Source organism: Gadus morhua, chromosome 12 (assembly GCF_902167405.1).
Source record: "Gadus morhua chromosome 12, gadMor3.0, whole genome shotgun sequence".
Taxonomy (NCBI): domain Eukaryota; kingdom Metazoa; phylum Chordata; class Actinopteri; order Gadiformes; family Gadidae; genus Gadus; species Gadus morhua.
Window position 1 is genome coordinate 5481586 of NC_044059.1, and position 23438 is coordinate 5505023.

The 23438-nt window shown below is 45.6% G+C and overlaps 3 protein-coding genes across 8 annotated transcripts in view; 2 read left to right on the forward strand and 1 right to left on the reverse strand.

Moving 5' to 3' along the window:
* dipk1ab (divergent protein kinase domain 1Ab) overlaps positions 1-6112 on the forward strand; it is a 10272-nt gene extending 4160 nt beyond the window's left edge. Inside the window, exons 2-5 of the mRNA XM_030372831.1 lie at positions 3395-3529; positions 3818-3925; positions 4445-4624; positions 4830-6112. Coding sequence (XP_030228691.1) covers positions 3395-3529; positions 3818-3925; positions 4445-4624; positions 4830-5645 — 1239 coding nt within the window. The 3' untranslated portion in view covers positions 5646-6112. The remainder of the gene's footprint in view (positions 1-3394; positions 3530-3817; positions 3926-4444; positions 4625-4829) is intronic.
* A 44-nt stretch (positions 6113-6156) lies between these two features.
* On the reverse strand, positions 6157-10804 carry rpl5b (ribosomal protein L5b). Its single transcript, XM_030372832.1, has 8 exons — positions 10686-10804; positions 10196-10265; positions 9985-10100; positions 9765-9899; positions 9124-9326; positions 8104-8281; positions 6697-6785; positions 6157-6314 (listed from the first exon to the last, which is right to left on the reverse strand). Exons 1-8 carry the CDS (start codon positions 10686-10688, stop codon positions 6218-6220), a joined length of 891 nt encoding a protein of 296 aa, XP_030228692.1. The 5' UTR covers positions 10689-10804; the 3' UTR covers positions 6157-6217.
* Positions 10805-12656: 1852 nt separating this feature from the next.
* Positions 12657-23438, forward strand: part of evi5b (ecotropic viral integration site 5b) — a 28396-nt gene continuing 17614 nt past the window's right edge. For 3 of the 6 annotated variants that reach the window (XM_030372136.1, XM_030372137.1, XM_030372139.1), the window contains exons 1-3: positions 16276-16418; positions 19969-20158; positions 23011-23235. In XM_030372136.1, coding sequence (XP_030227996.1) covers positions 16276-16418; positions 19969-20158; positions 23011-23235 — 558 coding nt within the window. Of the gene's footprint in view, positions 12940-15398; positions 15551-16206; positions 16419-17753; positions 17903-19968; positions 20159-23010; positions 23236-23438 lie in introns of those variants that run through there. The other 3 variants (XM_030372135.1, XM_030372134.1, XM_030372138.1) reach the window with 3 other exon arrangements.

Genomic DNA, 23438 nt, shown 5'->3' on the forward strand with positions numbered 1-23438 from the left:
GTGTGTGTGTGTGTGTGTGTGTGTGTGTGTGTGTGTGTGTGTGTGTGTGTGTGTGTGTGTGTGTGTGGAGAGCAGAGTGCATTCAGGTATTCTACCCCCGTGAATGATCCCTCCCCCCCCTCCCCCGAGTCCTGTCTTATAAATAGGTGAACAGCCCTGATTGATCTGACCTCATTAGCTGTGTGTGTGTGTGTGTGTGTGTGTGTGTGTGTGTGTGTGTGTGTGTGTGTGTGTGTGTGTGTGTGTGTGTGTGTGTGTGTGTGTGTTTTTGCGTGCAATGTGTGGATGCGTGCGCGCACGCGCGTGTGTGCGTGTGTGTTTCTGTGGTGCGTCAAGCCCTCTCGCTCCCAATAGGGAACAGACACAGTATCGATCGGATCGCCAGCCTTACTTGTTGTGGAAATGTGGACATTTTTTTGAGTTTGAGTGCATTTGGCCTACGGAGGAGTAATAATCAATACGAGGTGGAAACAAGGCGTATTATTTTGTGGCCGCTGCTGTAATATCTTCTGGTGGCTTGTATGGTCAGGTTGGTAAATTAATTAATCTGTGAGAGTTGCCCATGAGTGGGTTAGTCTCATTGGCCTGACTAATAGGACTCATCTCCCAAGCATCAAACAAACCTTTTTATACACAGTTGCCTGTAATCAATACAGAAACAGAATCCCAATTTCTTCAAGTTGTTATAGGCCTACTTACTTCATAGTTACTAGGGCTGTAACGATACACAAACTCACGATTCGGTTTGTATCACGATTTTTGACCCACGGTTCGATACATCCCACGATTTTTTGAAATTTAAAAAGCATTTTATTTAGTAGCATATGTGTGTGCGCCAGAATGGCAATGTGCGTATGCGTGTGTGAGTGACGTCAGCGAGTGAGTGGACGAGCGAGGAGAGCGAGCGGTAGCGCGTGTGTCTAGTGAAGAAGCGAACGAGTCCGGTAGAATAAAGTACCCATCCTGTCAATAATCGGTGGCCGCTTCATTCCGACCTATAAGCAGACAAACTGCCAGTCAAATCACACAAAACACTAGAGACAGGATCACACAGGCCCCCTCTGGATAAATGTCGTTCATATCGCATATGAGCACTTCGACGGCTGTGGAGAAATGCGATCCTCCGTAGCCACGGAGGATTGCAGTCGCATACTTACGGCATCGATAGGAGGGGGCGCTGTCAGCAGACTATTATCTAGACAAATTATTAGCAAATTTCAATCGGACAATTTGACCGCAGAGTTAGAAAGGGCGTATCGCGCTTCTGCCTTCTCACACCGCGAGACAGGATCGTGGCTTTGAGTATCGCGATTTTCGGTTTGATACGCGTATCGTTACAGCCCTAATAGTTACACAAACATAGAAGAAGGTAGAGTATTACATTCGAGGAAGACAGAATGTCTCTCTCTAATCTAATACAATCTAACAATCTTACAACATTTGGATTGTACAATTTCAAATAAAATCATATTTTAAAGATGCACCACAAATCTTATTATATTTCATAATCAATAAGCCCATAGACTTTTTAAATTACAGGTGATGGAGGATATCATGTGTTTATTAATTTTTAATTTCCCAAAAAGCCTTGCAACAGGAGGGTTTCCCCATAAGGCATTAGGCTGAAAGAAGATGTCTCAGAGCTTCTGCATTATGAATGGTGCTTGGCTCGTCGGGTAAAGTGTGCATCCTTCATATCAGAGTGACAGTCTATTAAAAGGCAGATGTTGACTATGTTATATCGTCTCAAGGTTTCCTGGTGGTGAGGCTGTCTTAATGTGGTCATGTGACCCCTTTTGGGACTTGTGAGTGTGAGTGTCAGAGTGTGATTACCGGACTATACCCATGAACTCTGTCCATAGTCGATCAGAGGAGACGAAAGGAGTTCATTAGCGTTCTGAAAGGATAAAGATGATAGAGAGACAGCATTAGCAGAGGCAGAGTGTTTCGTAGCAAACGGATGCGAGCGTCGAGGGTTTGAACCGGAGCAGGCGAGCGGGAGGGGATGGAGAGAGACAGAGAGGACATGAGGGAGTCCATCACTGTCAACACAGAACCGCAGGCCTCATTACCACATGGAAAAGTACTCTCCCTCCACACTGTGCTTACTTCCACTAATGTATGTCTGGACTGATGCCGTGGGAGCCTGGAGAGCACTGTAACATTTAGAGTGACTGTCGGAAATGTTGACTTTTTTTAAATAACCTCAAATTCTCCAGCGTAAAATAAAAGTCAATAGCCAGAATGGTGAAAGATCTGGGTTTGGTCTCATTATAGTGGTCAGTGAATGTTAAGTGAAAGTCCCTCTCCTATAACAGTCAATATATATTCCGATTTGACCTGAGTCAGGTTTTAAATAAAAAGGGACCCTGAATTGATTTGTTTTGTAAACAGAAGGTGACACTAAAAGCTAGAGAATCTTCCACTGTGGGTGACTTGTTTGGAAGGGGCAATAAAAAACACTATATTATGGAAGCCTATCGTATAGGCTATATACTATACCAATCTAGTGTTATTTATTGACTCTGTAAATGTATTTATTCAATGCCTCAAGGTTATTAAAAGGCTGCCTCTCAGTATGTCTTCATGGCCACACAGAGCTCTCTGTAGACAGCAGGGATATCTGAAGTACAGGCCCAGAGCAACACATGCATTACTCTGTCTCTCTCACAGACAAATGCACACACACAGTTAAATGCACACACGCACACGCACACACGCACACACACACACGCACACTCTTCTCTCTCCCATCACTTAACTACACCATGATGCTTAAATCAGCAATGTAATATTTAAAATAGAAATGTGAGTATGTGCTATAGTATAGCATTTCAGACTGTCAAATTAATCACAGCATGGAACATTTTATCTTATTTTATATTCATCCTATATTTAGCCAGGAAGATCCCATTGAGATACAAGATCTCTTATCCAGGGAGAGACGGCAGAACAAATAGTTACACATAGAAAAAAACGAGTTCACATGATAGAACACATACAATACATAAATGGAATGACAAAAAAAAGGAAGGTAAAACAGGGGGAGAACAAAGTAGAGGCAGTGATGCAGGCCCATACCATGGTCTTCCGTAACTCAGACCATCTCAAGACAAGGTTAGATAAACATCACGTTATATCACCACTATAACGTGGTGATAGTTTGCAGCTCATTCCATGTACATTCCCAGCCCAAAGGATCTTGATAACCGTTGCTTTCCTGTAGACGTGCTAGAGCAAGATGACCTAAACCCTACCTGCTTCTTAATCTGAATTTGTTGCAAGTCCATTCATGAAAAGAGCCTCATTTTTCATGGTAATGCCGAATTACAATCAGATCTGCCAAATAGTCATCTTCATGGGGGGTAGCTAACATGTCTTTGCCTCCTGCTAGGTTCGCACTTCCTACTTGCGTATGCAGTACCTGTTCTTCTCCTGGCTGGCGGTGTTTGTGGGAAGCTGGATCGTGTACGTGGAGTACTCCTCCTACACAGAGCTCTGTCGTGGGCAGGAGTGCAAAACCTCTCTTGTGAGTATTCTCTACACCCACTGCGGTATCATGGGGATGTGGCAGGAATATCCGACATCCTGTTCACAGTATGAACAAAACTTATGTGAAGTGCATATAGAATACATATTTTACTGAAATTAATAAATCTTTACGCAAAAGTACTAATCACAAACAAGGGCAACTAGCCCATTTTTAATAGACTGAAATTTACCTGATCATCAATCAGATCCTACATTGGAATTCTGCTCTCCCTGCACTTGACTTACTTTTATAAAGTAATACTATTAATGTTACTTTTGCTTTTAGTGTGACAAATATAGCAAGGGAGTGATCGATGGCACAGCGTGCGTCAGCCTGTGTCAAAAAGAGACACTTTACTTGGGGAAGTGCCTCTCGCCAAAGCCCAACAGCCAGGTAAGATCTTACATTGAGGATGTCCGGATTTAAAACCCATTTATAAATCAGATATCAGATGTTGAGTGTTCTAGTGTGGGTTGTAGGGACCCTACAACCCACCCTACAAAAAACAGTAATATACCCTACACCCTGGGTGTAGGGTATATTACTGTTTTTTGTAGTACAGTATCACAGTATGTGCTAATCTTTAATCAGCTGTATGTATGCAAAACATGTAAGCATATATCCACTCGAGTATATTGATTCTTGACTCGGATTGTCTTGGTTTGTATTCAGAGGTCAGCACCCTACCAGTGGGCATCCTTATGCAAGGCACCAAACTCCTACCTGCTCATCTATGACCTGTTTATACAACATAGCAATATTACTATGTTGTATATCAGCCGAGTGTATTGAAGTTGCTTATCAGACAGGCAGCCATTCGCCCACACTTGTATCCGAACGTATTTTGAATCATGACATCTACCAACCAGCACTATAGCTGGAAACCAACTTCTCATATTCTCTGTACTCCAGGTGTACTCTGGGACCTGGGGTGACCTTGAGGGGGTCATCAGGTTTCAGATGGAGACCTCCCCTCGCTACGCCCTGGGTCTGGCGGCGGAGGTCCGGAGGGAGCCAGGGGCAGCCTTCAACCAGCCCACCAGAGGCACCTCCGTGGAAAGGTTCAAAGAGATGGTCATCAGCCATCTGAAGGTCAGTTTGTAGTAACGCATGTCTCACTCATTACAGTGACAGCACTAATACAAAGGTTGCACAATTTCCTTGCTAGCTCAGGCAGTGCAGGTTGATGTAGGAAACCAATTAAAGACTATCAGACTGGTTGCAGGGCCTGTGCTTCAATAATAAATGGTACAGTCACGCGTCCAAGAGGTTTATACAGGGTTTTCTTTCTCTCCAGATGAAACTAGGAGATCAGGCCAACCTTTCAGCACTGTCCGACATGCTGCTCTCGGTCGCCGACAGCAACAAGGACGGCCACATCACCCTAGCGGAGGCGCGCTCCGTGTGGGCGTTGTTGCAGCACAACCACTTCCTTCTGGCGGCGGTGCTGCAGGAGCGGGAGCACGCCCCTCGGCTTCTGGGCTTCTGCGGGGACCTGTACGTGATGGAGAAGGTGCCCCACGCCCCGCTCTACGGACTCAGCCTGCCATGGCTGCTGGAGCCCTTGGTGCCCGCCGGGCTGCGGCGCCGCATGGACCAGTGGTTCACCCCCTCCTGGCCCCGCAGGGCCAAGATCTCCATGGGCCTCCTGGAGCTGGTTGAGGACCTCTTCCACGGCACCTTCGGCAGCTTCTTCATGTGCGACGTGAGCGCCGCCAGCTTCGGCTACAACGACCGGCATGAACTGCGGGTGACTGACGCGCGCCACATCGTCCCAGAGCTCGCCTTCAAGGAGGGCATGCAGGAGCGCCGCTGCGACTCTGACCGGGACTGCCGCCACGGCGTCGACTGCCGCACGTCCTGCGACCTCCCCAAGGGTCGCTGCAGCCCGGCGGTGACGCGGCCCAACCTGGCGAAGGCGTGCGACGTGCTGAAGGACTACATCCTGCGTGGCGCGCCGGACGACCTCCGAGAGGAGCTGGAGAAGCAGCTATATGCCTGCATAGCGCTTCGCGGAGCCGCAGAACTCCTGGAGATCGAACACTCGCTCATTCTGAACAATCTTAAGACTTTGTTGTGGAAGACCATATCGCACACCAATGACTCAAAGTGAAGCCCTCATATTTTGGCCCGGTTACAAGCACTTTACCATGAACTGATAGATGCAGAGTCCCCGTATTCTTAAAATGTAAGAGTTTGTCAGCTTTTTACCAATACCACAAATGGAATCTTAAATGAAGTTCTTAACTTTCATCCATGGACTTCAAATGGTTCAAATGTATTTAATGAAGACTGTTGCGTCCACCATGCCAAGTCTATCACAATTCATTTCTCTTCATCAGTATCTGTAGGTCGGCTCAGTGGTACATGCTGAGCTATAAGGATCAATAGCACCCTCAAGTGTCAATATATGGAACACCATCAATTCCCACAGCCAAATTATTTTCCCGAACACTAATGGAATTCTAATACCACAAATAAAGCGCTGCCATTGTACTAGTATAGCCAATGAAAACTGGGAGACAATCACAAAGTAGTCAACAAAGCGTTGCATTCACTTTGCTTATAGTTTTTTTTTTTTTACAATAAACAACAAAATCCACAAATAAAAACCAGACACAAGGTCTTTCTTTCGGTTGATTTATTAGAACAAATGTGTCCATTAGAACTGACACGGTCGATCCTTTATTCATCTTCCTGTTGCTGAGCTCTGAGGAAGCTGGCCTTCTTCTGGGCCACACGGTCTTTCCTCTGGGCAAGAGACAGCTTAGCACGGTTCCACCTAGCACATAAACAACCAGGTTAGGCACCAGACACAACTGTGTACCGCCAACAAATCAACAAACTAGCAGAGAAGATAATCTGTCCTATTGTAAAGCAGTCTATAATCTCTCAAAACACTTGCACTGGTCATGAAACATTGACTAGATGGTAGAACAGGCCCATTTAAAAGCCTTTGAAGTATCAAGCAGATGTCTATCCGTCAACCGGTCATTGGAGGTAGGTCAACCTAATTGCATTTAGGCATTTGTCTGCAACGATTGACAACCCCCACTTGGAAATCCAAAACAAACTTGAGGTTCCAGACTAATTACACATTAGTAAGTTGGTGATGTCAGGCTAATATATAAGGCAGTTTTATTGACAAGTGTAATTGTTCTCACCTCTTCTTCTTGACCTCCCTTGGTGCCTTCTTTTCGTGGATGGGGTTCTCGCGGATCGTAGCGTGTGCCTTTTTGTACATCTCCTCAATCTACAAATAAAAAGCAATCCTCAGGTCAACTCAAACCAGATAAAATTGTCACGCCATTAAAATGCCACTGGTCATTTGAAAACTAAAGTACACTACACATCTGAAATTAAGTATTGTAAAAAGTTATATTTGCGGAGGGTTGTGTGCCTGTTGTCACCCAGTATAATGCAGAGACTACAACTCATTATAGACAGTTAAACTATACATATTTACTCACCGAGCATCACACCAAAACATCCGTTTGAGGACATCCGGTTCGTATGCAACAGTTTCACATGCATTCAGATTAAGATGGGAAAGCAGCACAGTTGAACCAGCCATGATTGGAGGGTCTGGTCCATCTAATTGGGCAGCTCTTCAGTTACTCTGGCAACACACTGTCCCACCTTAGTGACTACCGATCAGTCAGAAAGGGTCTACTGGTGTGCCACAAATAACATAGAAACGCATTACTGAAAGTTGTCAGCATGCAACTAGTAGGTTACTTAGCATGTACAGATGCCATTTACTCAAACTGCAGCAAAATCTTTAAACTAATATTGGATAATGGGTGAAACCTCCGCCCGCCTAAGTACTTCCGCTCAATTTTAATTTCCCTTCAGTACTACGCCTGGGTATGTTAGGGGGTTTTCTCCCTCCAAATTTTCTTTGTCTTATCAGCGAATAGAGGGAGTGGATGAGAACAAAGACGTTAAAGTCAGCTCTCGTTGACAGACATCTTCACGCATGGTGTTTGGTTTGTTTACAGCCTGCGCGCAACGTGATTCAACGTTAGCGATTGGTTATGGCAGATCCAGAGTGGCACTGGGCAGATCCAATCATTTTGAACTTCAACAGACACCCGCCTTCAAGTGAGGTAACCAGTGTCAATTGAGTGGGTCCAGACTCTGAAAATGAAATGAAGTGCGAGAGTCTGGTAGGACCAGGCTATGTCGATCTTATATAAACAGTAGAATACAAATTATATTTTAGCAGCGTCTGGAGTAGAGGCCAAGGCAAATTCAGGCAGTACAATCAGTGGAGTGAAAATCGCAGAGCCATCAGTTCCACAATTTACCAAAAACCAACAAGGCTTTTAAAACCCTTTATACCATTAACACCACTACAAAGACACTGGTCAAAAACAGACCGTCTAGCTGCACATGCAATCACCACAGCATCCAAAATGTGACCACCTCTGATTAACAATATGATGCTAAGCCCCAATTCCTTTTTATCCAACCAAGGAATTCCAAATAGCACCACCAGCCATAGACCAGCTTGAGGGGCACGCTGCCATCCATGATAAGTAACCAAACACAGTAGAAGGTTCTCCTACCATGTCAGGGCTGACACCGTTCTTGATGAAGCGGGAGAACTGCTTCTTGTAGGCGTCCTCGTCCTCCTCGATCAGGTAGCTCATGTACTCAGACACGTTGACACCCATGATGTGTTTGCGATGAACATCAGCATTGAACTCTTTGCTCTCAACATCATAGCCAGGGAATCGCTTGGTGCTGTGGGATAGAACAGTACTCTGATCAGTCACACGCCGCAGAAGGTCAAGACACCACCAGGTGTGTGTAGTTCATCCAACACCTGGTGGCACTGCAAATAGTTCTACCAGGTGTTTCCTATTTCTAATTGGCCACATGTTCGGTTCCAGTTAACACTAGGGGCACATATATCTTTCATCTAGCAAGGGCAACTTGAGGCCAATTGTTTACACACCAGCTTTGTGACAATGGGTCATTTATACCACCTGTTGTCCCGATTAATGTCCATTTTTACTCTCGGCTAATGTTTAATAATCAAAACTTCTTTAAGGTAACTCTTACCAGCAGCGGAAACCTAGAGAAACTAGCCTTTTCAACTTTGCCACCGCAGCAAAGTATATCAAATGCAACGTTGCTACAACAAGCAGCCTTTGGGCAAACAAAAAATAAGTCTTCACTGCATTTACAGATACAGAATACCCAGTACACAAGCTATTGGGGAAGAGCCAATTGAAAAAAATAAATCTTTTCTAAATTAGACTAGCCCCTGATGCTATCTGGGAGCTAGCTAGCTTCTTGAGCCAATTTCCACACTGGACGTGGAGGTGAATACGTGTACACTACACAAACTTACACAACAGGGAGATACTGGAGCCGAGACAGACGACGGCCTTCCCCGATGTTTACATCCTACCGAGCATGGCCCCCTGGCTACACTGCACAGAGTTTATTTAATCTGAAGAATTGTAGTACTTTGATTACCGGGTTGGGGATCAAGTGGCACATTTAAAGTCAGAGGCTCTCTGCATCAGTTGACAACCATGGTCAACCCTTAGGATCGACCCCGTCACACCCAAGCTCACCTGTGAGGGATGGAAAGACCTCCATCCACCGCCCCCTTGAGGGCGCCGAACACCTTGTTTCCGGTGGTGGTGCGGGCCAGGCCAGCGTCCAGGTAGCAGGTGAAGGCACCGGGCTGACCATCTACGCTCTCCACGTTGAACTCATCCCCGGTCACCTCAACCTGGCCCTCGTAGACCTTGTCCAGACCGAATTTGTGGAGCAGCTGGAGGGAAAGAAACAGCCACGCATGAGCCAAAAAAATATTTAACACAAATCTGTGTGGTTGGCAGTTCATTAACTCAGACCCCAATGTGACTGATAACACCGTTGGGTGATGGCAGAGTACTTCCACAACAATATTTCAAACCTCCACCTTTAACGGCCCAATATACAGCACAGAATTTAAGGTTAGCGCCCCTGAATAAAGGGACCCTTTTACACAAGACCTTTCATCGTCAACAGGGAAGTGAAGTACAAAGTAGTTTGAAAGAGGATGAAGACTTGGAGCATAGGCCCGCAGCCAAGAATCAAAGTTAGGTTGCCACAAGGTTAATACTAGCCCCCCTTCTAGACAAATCGATAACGTAATGTGAGCCATCCTCGATTCAATTGACAGAACCCAGTTTTAAGGCCCAACACGGGGGTGCGCAGCTGGCCTCACCCTGCGAGCAACGAGCAGACCCGTGCAGTAGGCAGCGGCGTAGTTCGTCAGACCAACGGTGATGCCATACTTGGGCAGCTCATGGGAGTAGGCAGCACACACAATCATGTCACCCTCGATTTTGGCATAGGCGATCTAGGAGAAACAGCAGAAAAAAAACAAGACTCAGTGGTGGGATCGCAGAGTGATGGAGCATTGGAATAGTTGGACATGAACTCACCTGGCATACGATGTCCCTGTTGGAGAAGCGCACAATCATCCTGTACTTAGGTGTGTTGTACTTGTTCTTGTCCTGGATGACCAGGCGCTTGCGGGCAAAGAAGTCGGTTTTTCCCTCTAGTAAAAGAAACACAAAACAGCATGACATGTCAAGTCCCAACCTGCCAAACATGATACATGTCAAATAATAAGCCTTTAAGGACTTCACGTACCTCTCCTCCTCCTGAACTTGACCTGGTACCTCTTGAAGTAGGCCTTATTCTTCACCACTTTAACAAAACCCTATGAAACGAACACCGAGTCAGTAAACAAACATTGTCTAGACAGTAACGATCTTCCTACTGGGTTGTCAAGACTCGCAGGGCACCTTGCTAACCATTAGCGATCTCTCGTTAGCATATTAGCCATGACACATTAAGAGGAAGAATCACATGAATGAAATGAACGGTGCTTCGTTAACGACCAATGTTTACACGTACTTTGCATATAATGCAAGGCCGATTGTTGCCAGTCATCCGGATATGATAGGCACTAGGTGGCTGCACGTTAGGCCACGTTTAAGCATAGCCCGGTGAGCCATACCAGGGGTAAAATCTAACTTCATCCTAACTTCAGAAAACGATTTTCAACATCTGCATCGACAAATGACAGATCGGTGGTCTAACACGTTTATTCAATTACATATTGGGAGTGATTACAAACCATTATAGCAGTCTTTCTGTCTCCTTAAACAGGAGCCGGAGCCAAAGACTGGGGTTTGGACTCCACTGCACTGGAAAAAGGAAGGAGGAGGTGCGCATGCGCGCTAAATATTGTGCCACAGGATGAACTGCAGCGACGCCATGGTGTACTGGATTTACAACTCTGCCCCCTAACGCTTCGGCGTTCACTTTTTGGGAATCATGGAGTGAACATTGACATTGATGAGTTTAATTGGCCTATGTACTGAACTCCAAAAAAATAGAATCATGTCTCCAAGTTGAATCTGACCACAGTGAATTGATTGGTATGAAATAATGTCCAATGCAATGACAGGCCTACAGGACTTGATTTTTGCTTTTGTTTTATTATAAAATACATGTATGATGCTTTTCATTAAAAAAAAAAAACAGAAATGTCTGAAACAATGAGAGGAGAAGAGATATGACAATAACACAGGTTGTTAAACTGAAATGGAATTTCCCTCGATCTCATAGAAGCCTTCAATAGATTTTTTTGTATTTAGCTGAAATTATTTACAGTTTATACACAATCTTTTGTGGAATGGGAAACAATACAATTTAACTAATATTCACATATTTATCTATTTGGACAATATGTATTTGTCATGTTGCTATATTTATTATTTCAGTTAATGGATCATTTATGCTTGGGCTTGGGAACACAGAGCCTGTCAAAGCAACAATGGCTATGACATCATGTTTGACATGCATTGTTACTGATATTCAAACCAAGAGTCCTTTCGTCTCCGTGGCGTGTTGGCATGGCCGAACCATTACGTCTGTCCCTGGCAGGGAGGGGTGTGTCATCATCTGCGTCAGTCCCCTTGTCAAACCAGAAAATTTGGTTTGATAGCATCTGCCTGTGGGAATGAGGCTTGGTTGTGCGCTTGGATGTTTCAGGGATGTTTAGATCGTGTGGATGCAGCACGGTGTTGAGTTCAGATGAAAACTTAGGAGAGGAGCTGTGGTTGTCGGGACGTTACAATGTTTGAGCCCTTCAGAGATGAGTATCCTACCAGTTGTTGTGGAGGTCAGGATTGCAAAGTATTTTTACATGGATTTTTTCACCATTCATCCTCCCTCCAAGGAAGAATTGTAATGCTTTAGATAAATATGAATGCGTAACTGTATTGGAGTTTTTTTGGACAGGCCTTTGCTACACCAAGAATATATTTTTTTCCTATGAAAGACCGGCCATCCTCTTCAATCTTCACTCCCCAATCCCAGGTAAGAAACGTGTTACTGGAGGAAGATAATGATCTTCACAACGTGGACTAAAACTACAGAGAATCGATTGGTGTCAAACAATCAATGTGACTAAGTAATATTAACTCTTCAGCAGCGCCATTTACCCAGAATGAATGCAGTGAATTCAGACACAGTTCATTAATGGTAAAGGTCAGGGGGCACCTTGCTCAAGAATTAATAGAAGTGAGGTGGCCGACTTTGTTGATTAAACCCAGTACACCATTCGGCTGGGAGTTCAACACCCAATCTACTTCTAGACCAACCTGCTAAAAAAGAAAAACCTCTTATCCCTCACTACTTCAAATTCTAAAGGATTATTTTTCCATTATGTGAATGCACCTGTACTGAAACAGTACACTTTGTCCCTTCAACGTTGTCTGTATATAACAATTGGTTACAACGAGGAAATCATTGGTATTAATCCGGATTAAATTCAATCAATCTGATCTGTTTGTGGGAAAACTATTTTATTCATTGCTATTACCTTCTTAATATCCAGGTTTGAACGTTTGAATAGGCAGGGTTGTGTTACACACCCACATAACTGCAATGAATAATGATCTATTTACAATGTAGGCTGTGGGTTGGGCTCCTTTAGATTTTAATCCAATTCAGTGAAGAGATGTTATGTGTCTTTTTTGTCTAAGGGATAAACAATAGATGGCGGTAGCGCCGCGCGGTGTAGCCAGGGGGCGCATGCTCAGTAGGATGTAAACATCGGGGAAGGCCGCCGTCCGTCTCGGCTCCAGTATCTCCCTGTTGTGTGTACGTTTGTGTAGTGTACACGTATTCGCCTCCACGTCCAGCACTCAGGAGTCGGTGTGGAAATTAGCTCAAGAAGCTAGCTAGCTCCCAGATAGCATCAGGGGCTAGTCTAATTTAGAAAACAGAACGCTTTCTAGACTATTTGGTCAATGTATTGAGTGGAAACACACGGCCTTGGATGGGAAGTAACGTCTGTCCTGGTCGGTGGAAAACGCGTCAAGGTAACGAAGGATCCGTCTATCTGCTGAAACACAACAGGCAGATAAATTACACCAACTCAGGCAACAAGTCTGCTGTTGTTCCTAGAGAGACAGTGTGAGCGGATCTAGATAGATTGTATTGTTATTCATCTGGTACTTTTATAACTTAGATATTCCGCAGTTAGTTTTCACTTTTTGCTTTTTAATTTACTATTAGGCAGACTGTTGAATCTGTGCTTGATGTTGTTGTGCCAAATAACTCTAAGCATCGATTTTTTATTTATTTGGCATTTAACTGATGTTATTTTCGGAACAGTTCATAACACCGATACAAAACTTTAACCAAGTGGCGGTCGGTCAGGATTTCAAACCAACAAATCGCTTCTACGCCCAGTTCTGCAGTCCCCATTCAATGCCCCACAAAGAGTCTCATTCACATATAATAAGACAAACTACGGCAAAGTTTGAAACAAGTACGTACCATCTGACTCTATGGATATTAAAATACAACGTGTCTACAGGCCTTGTATTGAACTTGTGAGTTTAAATATGAGACTGAATTCTCATTGATCCGCCTTCATTGACTGGCTCGTGTTTATTGCATAGGATCACATTCTCCAAACAATGACTGCAAAGCACAATTCTTTGCACTTTATGTGCCTACCCTTTTTGGACTAACCGTAGATATTGGAGAGTAATGGAGGGCTAGTGAATATGCTTGCCCTGTAATTAAAGCCAAACTGTTCCCAAGGGTTTTGGGCATACAATGGGGAGTGTTTCTGAGCGTGGAGATAAAGGTGTAAGGATTTGCTTGTCACAACTTGCCAAAAGACAAACCTTCCCCCAGAAACGTGGCTCCAATCTCATTCTAGACCAGATAACTGTGACAGAGACCATTTTGACTTAAGGTATTGTGGTCTTTATTATCAGTGTCCTGTTATCGTCTACTATAGCATATATTGAGCTGGTATTGTAGTATGAACGGGAAGAATGTGCTTCCCTTGGAGTTAAACCAAAAAAGGAAGAAAGCCCTCTTTGCTGGTGTTTGCTTGTTTTTACTTGTAATGTGATAGAGAGAGATTGTAAGGTCTTTTCAATTAAACACAAAAAATAAACTTCAAATTTCTGCTGAAATAATACTTGCAGCCATACTTGCACGACATCTCTTATTTTGTCCTGCAGAAACAGGCCACGTCTCCCATCTGGGCTTAATTGAGTACAATATATCTTGATTTTCATTGATAATAAAACCTAGTGTAGAGTTCACAGTCTAGGTAGAACTACATGTTACCTTACTACCATGGCTGCTGATACTACTACTACTACTACTACTACTACTACTACTACTACCACCGCTACTTGTAAGTACTATTTCCTTGCTGGATACTTAACAGGGAACATGACGGGGCTCTCGAGAAAGAGGAAGGTCTAGTCCTTGTGGATGACTCATGGGTTCTGTGCTTCCCCCTACCCTACGAGGGTGTTGGAGCCAGGCCTACTGTGAAGCTCATTACCCATGCACACAGTGTCCCTGCGGCCCCCTATCCGCTCTCTCTCCCTCTCTCTCTCTCCTGGATCTTTTGTCAGGGAGAAGGAGAAACTATCTAGGCGTCCAGGATTTAGGGGAAAGTCTGACCCAGCGCCTCCCTTGCTCACAGTTGACAAGGCTTAAGTGCAGTCCCGCACCACCTGGAACCAGACATCTAACTGATATATGGGCCTCCTGACTGGTCCCCACTCTTGTCCTGACTTGATAGGTGCCTGCCTCACACAGCTAGGATCAAACACAGCTAAAGACGTAAATGCATTCATGATGGTATATGACAATGCAACGGGATGTACCTCTTCTTGCTGGCTTGAAAAGTTCAAATATTTATAAAGCGGCCTTTGGCCTTTTCATCCTCCCTCCTTGGGATATAGTTCAATATCATGCACCGCGAAATACCAACTCTCCCTCTTTTCCAATTGTGCTGTGGATGTTGCAGAGCGAGAGTAATTGTTAATTGAAAGTGGGATAATGTTCGCTTTTAGCTTTTAACTTCCGTTTTGACGTGCTCAGTGGTGTGTGGCTTTAGCGCTGGGATGTCAGAGCGGGTTGATTCAGTGGCAAGCTGACTATTGATTACAACCATTAGAGGACTACTATTGATCCACTGTAAATGGACCTAGGTCAAGGTACTCTGTCGTCTTGGCCAGTCCAAAATACCGTCAGAACATTGTCGGCATCGTCCGTATATCTAATATAAACAATATACACATCATATTTGCGTTTATGTATATGTATACGTTCCGGACTTCCGGTTTACTGAATCTGCCTTTGACTTCTTCTACTTCTACATCACTGACTGTAAATCTTGTGACTCCGCCGCCCTGTGAAATGGATAAAACAGTGGTGTTGACTATCGAGACAGATGACCTCAGTGCTCTGGGAGTGTTTAGGGTGGTGGCGCTGTTTGAACACTGCCCTTTGACCTCTCCAGACAGTGAGATCTGCATGTGACTCGGAGGCAGCACACCTTGGACACTGGGACAGAAGCAGCACTCCCTTGGAGCTAACGGGTTAATGGACCGTAGTGGTCCTCTGTGATTTGAAGGGGGGACTTTGTTCAGGCAGGAATATACAGACTTGTCGGTGAGTAGTTCTTTCTAAGGGCTGATTTTCCCGGCAAAGATGAGGGCTTTCTCAGGGCACTAAATCAGTCACACTACTAGCAGGTTTTAGTTTACACTAGCATAGCAAGAATTGTGCTTAGCTTTTCAACTTTGAAATAGAAAATAGGGAAGTTGGAAAAACTCATGTGATTTTTTTTGTTTGTTAAAGCCCCCGTTGTTCACGGATATATGTCAGACTTTCAGGAAATACTGTATTTTCAATACCTAAGTGAGACGTTTCACTACTCAAGTGAGTTTACTAGAAGGTAGACCCACTTGTGAACTCACTTGAGAAGTGAAAGTACTTTTACCTAATCCCGGTTCTTTCTTCAAAAAGTCATTGAATGATTGTGCATGTCTTTTTTTATTCATGACATATGAGTGTTATGGTGACCCAATAGATCAGAGCTGTAAAGGAGGGACTTCGTTTTTCATATTCACACACTGTTTTGAACAGTACTTTAGATAAACCATATAATAACTATTTACTATACTTGTTGCTTTCGTTCCCGGACGTTTGAGATCTTTGACCGAAACCACTTTTCATATGATTTTGTGCATCCAACAAAGATATCATCCAAGATAGCGGGTAATATAACGTGAGTAATAAACAGTACTTTCTGTTCCCATGGACAGGTGGCGACAGACAAGGTTGCAGGCAAGCTGAGTTCTACTCTCTCATGGGTGAAGAACTCAGTCAGTCAGATGGCTAGCACGGTGGCCCCGCCCACCACCCTGCAGACCACCCCTTCCACCCCGCTCTCGTCCCCCGGCCTGTCGCCCACCTCCTCCAACCAGCTGAGCCCGGACGATGTAGAGCTCCTCGCCAAGCTGGAGGAACAGAACAGGTGAGCCGCCGTGGCCAGCTCTCTCCGCGACTGCCCACTCTCTCTCCCTCGCCGTCTCTTAGGCTCTCGCTGCGTTGCTCCCTCCCTCTCGCAGTGGTGGCGTTGACCCAACTGGGAAGCTTCGTCGGGATTATGGTGGTTGGATCCAGACCAACGAGGCTAGAGGTTCTGTGTCTGTATAAGGGCAGACGATCGTAAGAGCAAATCCTATGGGACAAAATATTCAGGGTCCTATTTAAAGGAACTTTAGATTTAAGTCAATTTTAGGTAAAGTATCTCAAATGTTGTCTAATGCTTTGTTGAGCCAAAGCACAATATGAGTGAAGATATATGAACGGAAAAAACAACCGCCCACTCTTAAGGGTCAGCTATGACATCACTGAATGGAACTCACTGGACTCGGTCGGTCGTTCAGCCATGACAGCACTAACGGAACGGGCTGCACAGTGTTCACAGCTCCCCAAGTGTCTGAGGCTCCTTTTGAACGGAGGAGAGGGCTCCCCCCTTCCCCGCCTCAACCCTCCTTCCCCCCGGTCTCCCAAATTATATCCCCCCGCTGTGGCTCTCACCCGTAGAAAGTGCACTCTCAGTGTTGGCATGGAAACCGGTGCTCTGGTTCAGAGAAGCGGTTGGCGGCGGAGGGGAGGGGGGTGGGGGGGGACTGTGCTAAGCAGTTGGCCCAGGAGGGTAACAGGGCTGGGGCGCTGTGTGTTACAGAGCGAGCCCTCACAGTGGAGGTCAGGCGCTCATCGTCTGGCGCTCTGCGTGGGTGGGGGTGGGGGGTATTGGGGGGGGGGGGGGGGGGGGGGGGGGGGGGGGTGGGAAATTACGACTATGCAATAAAACCCCCAACTGAGGATAATTCATCATTTTCATGAGGAAACGTCAACGTTCCTAACGGGAACCCCCCCCCCCCCCCCCCCCCCCCCCCCCCCCCCATCCAGCCCACAGGAAGTAGTGCCTTTTATGCTGCTTCAGCACACTGCCCCTGTTCACCCCCTGTCCTTCGCCTCAACAAGTAGAGCCGAGGCTTGGGCTTGTTCACTACCACACGTCTTACTACTTTGTGTGTTCTTAGCTTGCCACACTCACTTTGTTCCCTTCTTATAAGACTGTTACAAATCACAGCCGTTAAGAGCTACACTCATTGGTTATGTTGGTAATGCACCGCAGATGCTGTCATGCATCCAACCCCCCACCCCTTCCCTCTTTGCTGTGTGTGTGTGTGTGTGTGTGTGTGTGTGTGTGTGTGTGTGTGTGTGTGTGTGTGTGTGTGTGTGTGTGTGTGTGTGTGTGTGTGTGTGTGTGTGTGTGTGTGTGTGTGTGTGTGTTCTGGGAAGGCCTTTGTACCCTACAGAGTAGATAAGACACACAGACGAGAGTAACAAGGGATCCCTGCCGTGTTCATGTCTTTTAAAATCTGTTAATTCTTGAGGAATTCCTACAAAGCAACTTGAACATGAACACACCATGAGTCTCTCTTGGTAAGGACAGTGTATATGTTTTCTCTGGATAGCACTTCGGATTTATTTCCATTACAGAGGGAAAGAGTGAAGAAGGAGCAGTAAAACTGTCACACTGGGGGACAATTTAGTCCTCGGTTTGTCTGTTTGCCTTTTGATTCTCTTTCACAACTCAAACGTTTATTTTAAAAGTATTTCCAAAAGCATAGATCCTGATATTATTTTTCAGTTTAAGCATAGTTCTCGCTGGTGCCAAGTGCTGGCCAGTCCAGTACAAACACTCAAGGCTATCTACAGGTGAATTATTAGCGGAAAATTCCACACCGACTGAATGCAGTTTTCACATGTAGCTGCCCACACTACTAGTTTTGTGTTGCCGTCGTTTATCCGATTGTGGTCAAATCTAAAATGCCAAGCATTGATAGATGATCATGTGAAAAAGCGACTTAAAGGTTCTGTAAGCCAGTTGAGATATGGTGAAGATGAAGTGATAGCAACGTTGTAGAGCAGTAACAGGCCCCGTTTGTTTAACGAATAGGCCAGTTGACGATGACATTGGTGAATACATAAGCGAGTCGTTCAGTAAATGACCCACTGTAGTTAAGCTATTCACTGTGTCACTGTAGTTTAGATGTTCCCTTTATCCCTGTAGTATAGCTGTTCACTGTGTCACCATCGTTTTACAGTTCACTCTGTCTCTGTGGTTTAGCTGTTCACTCTGTCACTGTGGTTTAGCTGTTCACTGCGTCACTGTAGTTGATATGTTTACCGTATCACTGTAGTATAACCATTCAATGCGTCACCACTAGTTTAGATTTTCAGTGTATCGCTGTAGTTTCGATGTTCACTCTGTCACTGTAGCTTTGTTGTTCACTGTGTCACTATATTTTAGCAGCTCACTGTATCTCTGTAATTTCGTTGATTATTGTGTCACTGTACTTTTGTTGTTCACTGTAGTTTAGATGTTCATTGTATCGCTGTTCACAGAATCACTGTTGTCTGTAGGTTCTTTCTTGAACCCAAGCAGACATACCGCAAATGGACTTCTCTCATGGCCCCTGAGACTGCAGGCGTGGTGCGTCTTTTCCCCCTGTATCCCGACCCCTCCCCTCGACCCAGATTGGGCCGTAACCCTAGCTTTTCTCGGCCAACGTCACCGTCCTGGCCTGAGCGCTCTCTACCGTGTTGTCCGAGATCAAGTGTCTGGGCTTTTGTGTGTCAGACATGGAGAGGTCCGTGGCTCCGTACGAAGAGACGGCCCCGTCTCTGCCCTGTTACTCCACAGGGCCTGGTTAATCTCTTTAGGCTCCGTCTAGTATCTGCTATTCTAAAAATGTGTCTGCCACCTTCACTGCTCTGTCCTGGCCTCTGGTTACTGGACAAAACACATGCGTTGTTGTACTGCATGAATCCATTCTACCGTCATTTGTTTCAAAGTCAACATTAGAGGCTGACTGCATGTAATAAGAATCACTGATTGGGTGTTGAACTTTGCATGTGTGTCATTCTGTGATAATAGATAAGTGTAATATGATGAAGAGTTGTACAAGAGTTTTACATCTGGTCTAGGAGATATGTTAACCACTGGCATAGTCCTATCAGAATAGCAACCCCTGAATAATCTTAACTTTAAAAAAATACACTATTCCGGTTTTATAACATTTAAGCGCTATTCTACAAATATGGGCAGTGCTCTCCTGATTGAATAATGTGCAAATGAAGTAAGACTTGCTGCCTAACCGTCCACTTATGTATCCAATATCTTTCAAGATCAAGGGAGCGGTAACGGTTCTCGTCTGTAAGCTAGTACTGTAGCAACTAGGGAGAGGTAATGGTTCTGTTTACAATGCAAGTATTGAAGGCACTAGGGATAGGTATGGTTCTGGTCTGTAAGCTAGTATTGTAGCCACTAGGGAGAGTTGATGGTTCTAGTTTGCAATGCTAGTACTGGAAGAACAACAAAGGCGCTGGTGGTTCTGGTTTGTAATGCTAGTTTGGCAAGAACTAGAGTGGTAGGGGCTCTGGTTTGTAATGCTAGCACCGGTGGTTCTTGCTGATGCTCTCTCTCTCGGTCTACTGTGTGTCAGGTTGCTGGAGACGGACCACAAGGTCCTGCGCTCGGTCAACGGCTCGCGGAGGAACAGCGGCTCGTCGCTGGTGTCCAGCTCCTCAGCCTCCTCCAACCTGTCCCACCTGGAGGAGGACACCTGGATCCTCTGGGGGCGCATCGTCAACGAGTGGGAGGAGGTGCGCAAGAAGAAGGACAAGCAGCTCCGGGTAAGGGCCGCTCGAACGCGCACCGACGCACACGCACGGAAAGACGCGCACGGAAAGACACTCGCGTGTCGGCGACACGCGCACATACATGTAAGCATACGTGATCACACAGGCGGACACACATGGTCACACACATGGTCACACACACGGTCACACACACAGTCACACACACGGTCACAGACTTGGTCACACACATGGATACACACACCATCTGCACAAGGGAAGACGGTCATACAGACAGACAGACAGACAGACACACATGCACACGCTTGGGCACAAACACACAGGCTAGCACAGTGGCATGCAGACAGACAAATGAACATGTTTTCTTTGCCTTTCTTTATGAGACACAAGTTTGCAAACGCATGCACAAAAGTCAAAGACGCGTGCATGAACATGCGCAGCACACATATTCACAAACATCATGTGGTATGTGCACGCACACATTCATTGTAGACTCAAGTTCACATGCCTGCATGGAGGCACAATTCAGAAATCCATGCTAGCACAGCAGGCAGACACACGTTGACGTACACACTCACTCACCCAGTGTGCACGTAACACTGAGTCGGTGTGGGGATGAGAGTCAGCTGCGTGTAGCTTAGCGTGTTGTTATGAGCTTAGAGGAACAAGAGCCCAGAGGTTTACTTTAATCAGGTATGCTGCCTACACAGAGCCCGTACTGCCTATTAACTTTCAATGGCAATAATCAAAATGTGTGATTATCATTTGATTGATTTGCTTGTGCTGATTTCATCAGCACACATTTCTGCCTGCCAGTGTATTCTTCATGAATTTATTACCTTGCGACACAGCTGGATTTCGAGTGGAGCTTCCAGTTGTGCATGCGTGGCTGAAAAAAAACAAAAAAAGTTGTTCAGACAAATCAGGCAGCGTCCTATTAAGAACTACATGATCTACATGACATGTAAAAGCAGCTGATAGACAGACGGTTGATCCAATGACCTGCAGACTATTTTGAAGAGCCTGCCCTTTCCTGAGCTTTCAAAGAACACTTTTCCTAGATGGCTCTGTGTAAAAAACATCTGTCTGTTACGGTTATTGTGTTGAAGCCACTGCCTTAATCTTAAAATAAAAAGTAAGTGAGAGCAAAATGTGCCTACTATTTCTGGGCAGTAAAATAGTTTTGTTTATTTCTGCCCTGTGTTGCCCACATGGTCTATTTAGGCCGGGCCCCGTCTCCAAACACCTGGAGGGCCCCGAGGGACGCCCCCCTTGTGCCTGGGCGGTCCCATTTGTTTCCCTGTCGGCCTTGTTGTTTACTCTGCCGGGGGAAACTCATTCTGCTGGCTATCTTGGTACCCACACCATCCGTGGCGCGGTGCCCTTGAACTTGTTATTTTAGCTCCTAACATTTTGGAGCTAAGTTTAGATTAGCCCCTTGCTGAACATGTGATAGAATGCATTCAGTCCCCTGAGGCCTGGTGTGTGGCGGTAGCTCAACGGTTGTATGTTCACGGTGTAGAACGGTATCAGTGGGGAAGGATAGGCAGCGGAAGGGTTTGTTTTGGCTAATCGTGAAGGAGGAAGTATATATTAAGGAGTTAAAGTGAGGACTCATGCTAGGCCTGGGTGTGGTGGCACATAACCAGGCGAGGCTCACCCAGATGGACGTTTAGTGACTTGGGGAGCTGGGATGTGGATCAACCCCAGCTGAATCATGGTGGTTAGCATTTCCGTCGCCCTCTGATTCCCTAGCAACCGTCCGAAAAATACCATCCACTGCTGAAATAGTTGGAGAACCCAGACTTTTCTTGCAATGTCAGCATACACTGTTTATTTTTAAATCTGCTAGGTATAACCTTTGAGTAATGATGATACCTCATAATTACACAGGTAAAGCTGTAAGTGTGGACCCTGCTAGTCAGCATCAATTAGTTCAGATTGTATATGGCCCTCCTCTACGAGTGTTGCTGATTCAAGGTCCGCCCTCTGCTGTTTTGCTTTAGTAGAGCGAGCCTCTCTGATGTCACGTATGTCTCACAGTATAACTATCAGGTTTAACAGTGTTTGGTGGAGCAGTAAGGTCTGGTGTTGTCATGCTGTGGCCGCCAGAAGGGTTATGCAGCAGTGAAACCGATAGGTCCTTCTCTATGTGTCCCCCTCTCACATCTAACCTTAAATACAGCTTCAGCTGGAGAGGGATTGAGGGAGAGAGAGAGAGAGAGAGAGATGGAGAGTGAGTAGAGAAAGAACGAGAGGCTGTTTTGTTTCAGAACAAGGCTTGTCCTGTCTCCACAGACCTTGGTGGGAAAGAAGGAGAGAAAGAGATAGACTGACCTTTTGACAGAGCGAGAGAGTAGAGACACACACACACACACACACACACACACACACACACACACACACACACACACACACACACACACACACACACACACAGCGAGAGAAGAAGACCCCCATCCCTGCTGAAAGGCAGTGATGCTCTGTGCCAGATGCACCCTGGATAGACCAGATGTATTTCCCACACAGACGCCCTTACAAAAACACACACACACACAAACATCTGCTTCAGCTCTCTTCCTGTGGAGGGAGCCGACTGATAGTGACTCATCAGCAGAAAAAATAACATCATTCAAAGTAAATAGCAGCGCTGAACACATTATATTTAGAGATGGAATTTTATTTTGTCCAGTTGGAACACGTGGCTCAATAGTCATGACGGTACATACACAAGCACACACGCGTGCACACAAGCTAACAAGCTAACATCATGGGTCCTCGGAGGGAGTGACGTTGACCGTATGCACGGGGGGAAAGAGGCCCACCAGGTGGATCCGAAGGGGTCTGTCGCCTGCCCCTGACGAACACGACGGCTCTCTCCCCCTCAGGACATGGTGAGGAAGGGCATCCCGCACCACTTCAGGGCCATCGTGTGGCAGCTGCTGTGCAACGCCCAGAACATGCCCATCAAGGACCAGTACTCGGAGCTGCTGAAGATGACGTCGCCCTGCGAGAAGCTGATCCGCCGGGACATCGCCCGGACCTACCCCGAGCACGAGTTCTTCAGGGAGAAGGACAGCCTGGGCCAGGAGGTGCTCTTCAACGTCATGAAGGTCCGCAACAGCGTATTGTATTCTTATGGTTAGAAGAACCATAGAAGAAGAAGAACATTGTTTGGTATATTGTTTTTATATAAATAAAGTCATGATATTAGCGGTATGTTATTATTCATTTGCAGATTCAACTGTGGTAAAACAGTGAAAGTTACATTATCAGTCATACTGTGTATTACCTGTTGAACACACCTTTCTCTTGA

Bases quoted from the DNA above. Each gene is read 5' to 3' on its own strand.
- rpl5b (XM_030372832.1), bottom strand. The intron at 9,327-9,764 runs GTGAGGCCAGCT...CTTTCCCTCCAG, and splicing joins GTCTGCTCGTTGCTCGCAGG to CTGCTCCACAAATTCGGTCT. The intron at 6,315-6,696 runs GTGAGAACAATT...TTTATGTGCTAG, and splicing joins AGGGAGGTCAAGAAGAAGAG to GTGGAACCGTGCTAAGCTGT.